Source organism: Bos taurus, chromosome 3 (assembly GCF_002263795.3).
Source record: "Bos taurus isolate L1 Dominette 01449 registration number 42190680 breed Hereford chromosome 3, ARS-UCD2.0, whole genome shotgun sequence".
In the NCBI taxonomy this organism is placed as follows: Eukaryota; Metazoa; Chordata; class Mammalia; order Artiodactyla; family Bovidae; genus Bos; species Bos taurus.
This window is the reverse complement of record NC_037330.1, coordinates 100,482,598-100,489,544: the sequence shown is the minus strand read 5'-3', so window position 1 is coordinate 100,489,544 and position 6,947 is coordinate 100,482,598. Positions and strand designations below refer to the sequence as shown.

At 45.0% G+C, this 6,947-nt stretch overlaps 1 protein-coding gene across 5 annotated transcripts in view; it reads left to right on the top strand.

The window, feature by feature from the left end:
• The first annotated feature begins 393 nt into the window (after positions 1-393).
• NASP (nuclear autoantigenic sperm protein) overlaps positions 394-6,947 on the top strand; it is a 28,780-nt gene continuing 22,226 nt past the window's right edge. For 3 of the 5 annotated variants that reach the window (XM_010803604.4, XM_010803605.4, XM_010803603.4), the window contains exon 1: positions 897-1,060. In XM_010803604.4, coding sequence (XP_010801906.1) covers positions 1,002-1,060 — 59 coding nt within the window. In that variant the 5' untranslated portion in view covers positions 897-1,001. 5 annotated transcript variants of the gene reach the window in all.

Sequence of the window (6,947 nt, the reverse complement as noted above, 5' to 3'; positions counted from 1 at the left end):
AGTTGCAGGAAACGAGGCACACTACTTCCCATAAACGACTTGTTTGCAACTTTCTGCGCTAGTCAAACCTTCTCTGAACTTTGATTTCCATTTCTACCAAATGGGGCTGAGAACACCGTTGTCACTAGTAAGCTTTGGTGTAAAGTTAAGTAAGACAGTTAATAGCTTTAGATGTTTAAGCACAGTGCCCCCGCATGTAGTGGAGAAACGATAAGATAAATCGAAGTTCGATAAATCGTTATCAGCTAGTCAGATTTGGAGTCTGGGGGCGGATCTAAGAGGATGGCGTCAGCGGATTGGGCCAGTCGAAGGGGGGGCGGGTCCGGAGGGAGGAGCCACCCGCGTCCCGCCGCAGCAAGGAGCCGTGGAATCAAGCGCGGTAGTTTCAAGCGGTGACCAATCCTAGGACAGCACTGTTTTGCGTCAGTTGTTGCGGAGGTTCAGAGCCACGCGTCTCTCACCGATAACAGTTCTAGCCGTTGCAGGTATACCCGTGCTCGGTTCCTGCGTGTCCATCCGTTACGACTCAGAGGACAGATAGAAAGTCTCAGTTACCCTCCTAAGTATCGGGCCTAGAAAGAGACTCCAGGTTACTCGCTCCAAACGTAGAGCAGCACTAGCTACTTTTCTGGAAGCCGCTGACCAACGACCAGTCAGAAGCTGTAGTGCCAAAATTCTTACGCGACTTGCTAGAGTAGCAAAAAGTTGCTTTCTTCGAGGAAGGCAGACTAGGGAGGAAAGGTACCCGGTAGAACCAGGCGGTGCGGGCGGGGGATATCCTTGGGTTGGTTTGGGGCTGGGTCCTGGCCCTTTAAACTCGAGGGGGAGGATCCGGAAGTGGATAGGCGGGGCGAAGGGCCCTGCTATATAAGAGGACCCAGCCGCGCGGGGTCTCCAATCTGCCATTTTCTGTCCCTGAATAAGTCTCTGGCGTCCCGAATTCCGTCTGTTTTTTCTCACAGGCTGTGTCCCGTCCGCTGGCCCAACACCTCAGGGGAACGATGGCCGCAGAGTCCACAGCCACTGCCGCCATCACCGCGGAGCTGGTTTCTGCCGACAAGTAAGCCGGACCGTGGAGAGCTTGAGGCACTGGCCAGTCCGCAGGGAGGGGGTGGTGGACGGAGGCTCCCTGGGAGGGGCAGACCGGAGGGCTGGAGGACGTGCCTTCCAATGAACAACGGTCGCTATTCTGGAAGGCCCGGACACTGGAGAAGTTCACCTCTTGTAGAGAGTCTCCCTCAATATCAGTAACGCCGGTCGGCTGGCGCCCCCTGCCCCGCTTTTCGCGGCCGCCATCTTGCCGGGGGCAGCGGCGGCTGTCTCCATTGCCTGCCCCTCTCTTTCCTCCCCTGGCCCGGGGCTATCGGTGGGGAGGCGGGGCCCAGGCGCGCCGGTGTGCCTTCATGCCCCTGCTATGCCCACACAACTGGTGTGCGCCTCCGGTAGTATTCTCAAACACCTCGGGAAAATAACCAACAGAGATTTGGCGCCAAAAAAAAAAAACCTGCACGAGGAAGGAGGCCGGACTGGCGGCTCGGGGTGGGCGGGACCTCTAGGGGGCGGGGTGTGCGCTAGTGCGTTCGCTTCCCTCCGCGGGCTCTGGAGCAGGGGGCGGGGCCCCGAGGAGGCGGGAAAACTCCATTGTCTGGGGCTGTGAGGCTCGCGGTCCGCCTCAGACTTCCGCGGTGGGACACCGGGAAGCTTGTTCCCCGCGGTCTCCTTGCTCACCTGGTACCCACCTACGTTCAGCTAGGCCCATTTCTTTTTGTGGTGGAGAGCATCGTGGTTCTTTTAGATTTTGGCATTGTTGGCAGGGGACTCGATTGCTTGTAGAGGACTTGATCGGGTCGTGAAGCATCTTTGGCGCTGCGTTGAGGTCTGACTTCTAGCAGCGTTTGGTTGCTAGGAGAATGGGCAGTATTGTGCGTGAAGTGCAGTAGAATGGAAGACATGATTGCTGTAAAAACGGCACAGTGCCACTCAGGTATTTTTTGAACAGTGAAGGGAAACGGGACGTTTATTCGAAGAAACACAATTTAAATTATTAAGTGGCAGAGCCCTAGTATTTCACGTTTTTATTCCCTCATTTCTCATCCTTCCTTCATCCCCAAAGCTTACTTGAGAGGAAATTGCATGAAAATTTAATTAGCTAGTTGGAGAGAGCAATAAAGGCAGCATTCCTCAGTTAAATTCTTGAAACAATTTAGGGGTAAGGCGTTCAAGGGGGAGGGTGAAGAAAATTAACGTGAGTTTAGACTCTGTTAAGAATGCACATTATAAAAAAAAAATGCACATTATAATTCCAGTATAACCATTGAAAGAATAAAAAACACGTATAACTTTCAAACCAGTAGAGAGGAAAAAATGGAATGAGAAATAAACCTTAATTCAGAGTTGACTTTGATACCACTTTCATTGCTTAAGTGGTGAATGAGGGGCCACAGTTGTCATCTCTAAAAAGCTTCAATTTGGCTTCTGTTCCCTCATGCCATTTAAACAACATTGGTAAAAATTTATCAATGTCTAAATGTTAAATCAGTCCTTGTCCTCACTAGCTTTCTAAATAGTTCTAATTTTTAATGTTTTTATGTTACAATATATAACAGTTTGTAATGTAGTGGTAAGGAGGAATGAGAAAACTTAGGAAGTCTTATGTGGTGCACTGAATTTTAGTTTAGCTGTCTTATAATTTCTGAGCTACATAATTGTACCTTTAGATGAGAGATGCCAAAGTAAAAATGAGTGGTTTAGCTCAATCCTTAAAGTTCTGGTTCTGTTTCCATAAGTGTAAGGTTCATCTGTGTTGGTGTGAGGCTTATTTTGGTGCTTAGTATTCAGCTGTTTAAAGTGAGATCAATAACTTCTTGTATTGGGTTGGCCAGAAAGTTTGTTTGGGTTTTTTTCCATAAGCTCAGTAAGTAGGCTTTACCATGAGATGAATTAATGTCACAGTAATTAGAATATACTTTTGTGAAAGATTTAGCCAGTGTACCCATGTACCTAATTTTTGGTGGACTGGAGGTGTTAGGCCAGTATATTAGCTCAAATGTGTAAATGAGAAAAGAGTCTTCTTGGACCTGCAAAAAAAAAATACTGTTCTTACAAGATTGTTTTATTTACTCATTAATTTTTTGTGGCATGGCATGTGGGATCTTAGTTTCCTGACCAGGACCTTGAACCTGAGCCCCTTGTATTGAAAGCTCTCAGTCTTAACCACTGGACCACCAGGGAAGCCTCCTTAGAAGATTGTTTTAAATGAAATCTGATATTTGATAATCTCAGGGTGGTTTTGAGGTGAAGGACAAGAACAGATCAGAGAAATAAATGAAATATAGAAATTATTTCTGAACAAGATGAATATGACTTGTACTCTTAGGACAAGTTTACTCATCATCACATCCATTAACTTTGATAATCTGTGTGTGTGCAAAAGAATTCTTCACGTACCACTTTAAAAGCTGGGGTTCAGAGAATTCCCTGGTGGTCCATTGGTGGACTCAGTGCTTACACTGCAGAGGGCAAGCTGTGCGGCCCGTCCGGAAAAAAAAAAAAAAAAAAAATTGTTTAAAAAAGAGCCCTGAGGTTCACCCTTAAGATTCCACACACAAAAAAATGTCCTGTGTTCATGCACTGGAATGCTTGATACTGTGAAGATGTTCATACTACCCAAAGAGATCTATAGATTCAACAGAACACCAGTGGCACTTTTTGTAGAAGTAGGAAAATGCATCGTAAAACTCATAAGAAACCTCAAGGGATCCCAAATAGCCAAAACATTTTTTGTTGTTGTTTTTAGCTTTGCCTCGGCCTGGGCCCTTAGCAGTGCGAATGTGGATCCATTGGGCCACCAAGGAAAGTGAAAGTGAAGTAGCTCAGTCATGTCCGACTCTTTGCGACCCCATGGACTGTAGCCTACCAGGCTCTTCCGTCCATGGGATTCTCCAGGCAAGAATACTGGAGTGGGTTGCCATTTCCTTCTCCAGGGTATCGTCCCAGCTCAGGGATCGAACCTGGGTCTCCTGCATTGCAGGCAGACGCTTTAACCTCCGAGCCACCAGGGATTCCCTCCTAAAACAGTTCTGAAAAAGAATGAAGTGTAGATTTCACTTCCTGATTTCAAAACATTGCAAAGCTATAATTATCAAAACAGGGTGGTACTGGTATGATGGAGCAATGGAATGTAATAGTCCAGAAATAAATCCTTGCATATGGTCAAATGATTTTTGTTAAGGGTGCCAAGATCACTCAGGACACGACATTTCTTTTCAACAAATGGTGTTGGGAAAATGGGATGTACACATGCAGAAGAATGAAGTTAGACCCTTATATACAAAAATGAGCTGAAAATGGATAAAAGTCCTAGATATAAGGCCTGAAACTGTAAATCTAGGAGAAAGCATAAGTTGAAGGTTCCATGGGACTTCCTGGTCGTCCAGTGGCTAAGACTCTGTGCTTCCAGTGCAAGGGGTGTGGATTCGATCCTTGTTCAGGGAACTAGATCTCTACATGCCTCAACCAAGAGTTCACAAAAAAATAAAAATAAATATTAAAAGCCCCATGGAAATTCCCTGGTGGTCCAGTGGTTAGGATTCAGTGGTTTCACTGCAGTGGCCTGGGTCCAGTCCCTGCTTGGGGAACTAGGATCCCTCAAGCCCTACTCCCAACAAGGGTAGTTCTTCTGACATTACAGATGAGTTTTGTCTGTTTTTGAATGTTATATCTACAGTATGTTATTATATGACCTCTTACACTCAACTTTATGTGAATCATCCACATTACATATTATTTAGTGATTCTTTTTGCTGTGTAGGGGCTCTGCTTTTGAATATTACACTTTATCTGTTATGTTGTAGGTGGGTGCTGAACATGTATATATTTGTAAGGGTATCTTAAAACTTCTTATGGAGGGACTTCCCTGGTGGTCCAGTGGTTAATACTGCAGGGGACACAGATTTGATCCCTCGTCAGGGAACTAAGATCTTGTATGCCAAGTGGTGCAGCCAAAAAAAAAAAAAAAAACTAGATGATGTCTATGATGACTAGGAGTCAAGAAAACTGGATTCTATTTCTGGCTACCATGGTGGATCTCAGTTTTCCCATTTGTAAAATAGTGGCAGTAATGGGGAAGATTCTTTCAGAAAATTTCCTTTTAGGAAAATTTTGTGAAGCAGTTTTTTTTCTCCTACTTATATAGGCATAGTGAAAGCCTTAGTCCCTCAGTCATGTCGGATTCTTTGTGACCCCATGGACTGCAGCCTGCTAGGCTCCTGTCTGTGGAATTCTCCAGGCAAGAATACTGGAGTGGGTAACCATTCCCTTCTCCAGGGGATCTTCCTGACTCAGAGATCGAACCTAGGTCTCCTGCACTGCAGGCAAATTCTTTACCATCGGAGCCACCAAGGATTCCCTGTATTTATCGAGCATTTGTTTTATATAATGAGACAGAAAAGATCTCTGCTCTTAAATGGAGACTCCTGGGATAGAGACCATAAATATGTAGATTAGAGAATATCAGTGATAAAGTGCTAGGCAAATAATAACTTTACCTTCCCCTAGTTTAAAGAGATGTGAGGTTAACTGGGTGGTTATTTTAGATTGGGCAATCTGGAATGGCCACAAGGAGATGAATGACCAGGAGCCAGCTATCTGAAGTTTCCATTCATGAATAGGAGAGAGTGTGGATACAGATATGGGTAGGTTGATGGTTTTGGTGGTTGAGGGAGACTTCCTATCTAGTGGTGTCTATTTGCTCAATGAGGTGTGAAGCAAGACCTGCTTAGAAGTAAGGGAGAATGGAATACGGTGTAGGAGATTTGAGGAGAGAAATAGTTACTTTGGAGACTTGGAAGACATATTTTAGGGAATGTAGTAGGATTGCCAGTTTTGTCCTTGTTTCAGATTTGGGGCCAAGAATTTAAAGAGTGCAGTCAGTGCTGTTGTTTTCTTACATGTGTATTCAGCTGCTTTTCTGGAGCAGACACAGAATAGACAGCTAGAGGGTTGAAACCACCTCTTGTGGAACTTAAAAGTTCTCGAGAAGAAAGCCCTTTTTCACAGTGAGAGTTTACATTAAGGAAAAAAATCTTGAGGATCAGACAGTTGGAGATTTTTTCCCACCACGTCTAGCAGCTGCCTGTTTGGTCTTTTGGTGCTTGTATTCCTTCGATAGAGCACCATCTCCTCTGCATTCAAACGTCCCAAGGTGGATGCTTGTAAAAACATTTTCTCTGTGATATATCTGTTCAGTTGCTTTCTTTGCTTCTTCCCTTGCATAGCCAGGCTTCTTTAGGTAAGAGTCTGCATTTCTAGTCTCCCATTTTTTCCCCTTCTATTTGCTTATGCATTTAACAGATATATTCAATATATATTTTAATATGTTGGGTTTCAGAGATACAAAGATGAATAAGATACTAGTTTCTAGTCATCAGATCACAATCTAACTGGACAACTGTGTTCTGAGAATATACACATTTGTCCATCCTGTCTCAATTGAGCTGCTTTCCTTCATGTCATTTAAACAGCATTGCTAAAGATAATCATTGTCCAAATGCTGAAGTAGTCCTTATCATTCTTAGCTTCCTAATTAGTTCTTTTTGGTACCTTTTTGCTGCCTCTGATACCAGATTCAGTTCAATTCAGTTCAGTCCCTCAGATGTGTCCGACTCTTTGCGACCCCATGAACCGCAGCACACCAGGCCTCCTTGTCCATCACCAACTCCCGGCGTTCACTCAGACTGACGTCCATCGAGTCGGTGATGCCATCCAGCCATCTCATCCTCTGTTGTCCCCTTCTCCTCCTGCCCCCAATCCCTCCCAGCATCAGAGTCTTTTCCAATGAGTCAACTCTTCCCTTGAGGTGGCCAAAGTACTGGAGTTTCAGCTTTAGCATCATTCCTTCCAAAGAAATCCCAGGGCTGATCTTCAGAATGGACTGGTTGGATCTCCTT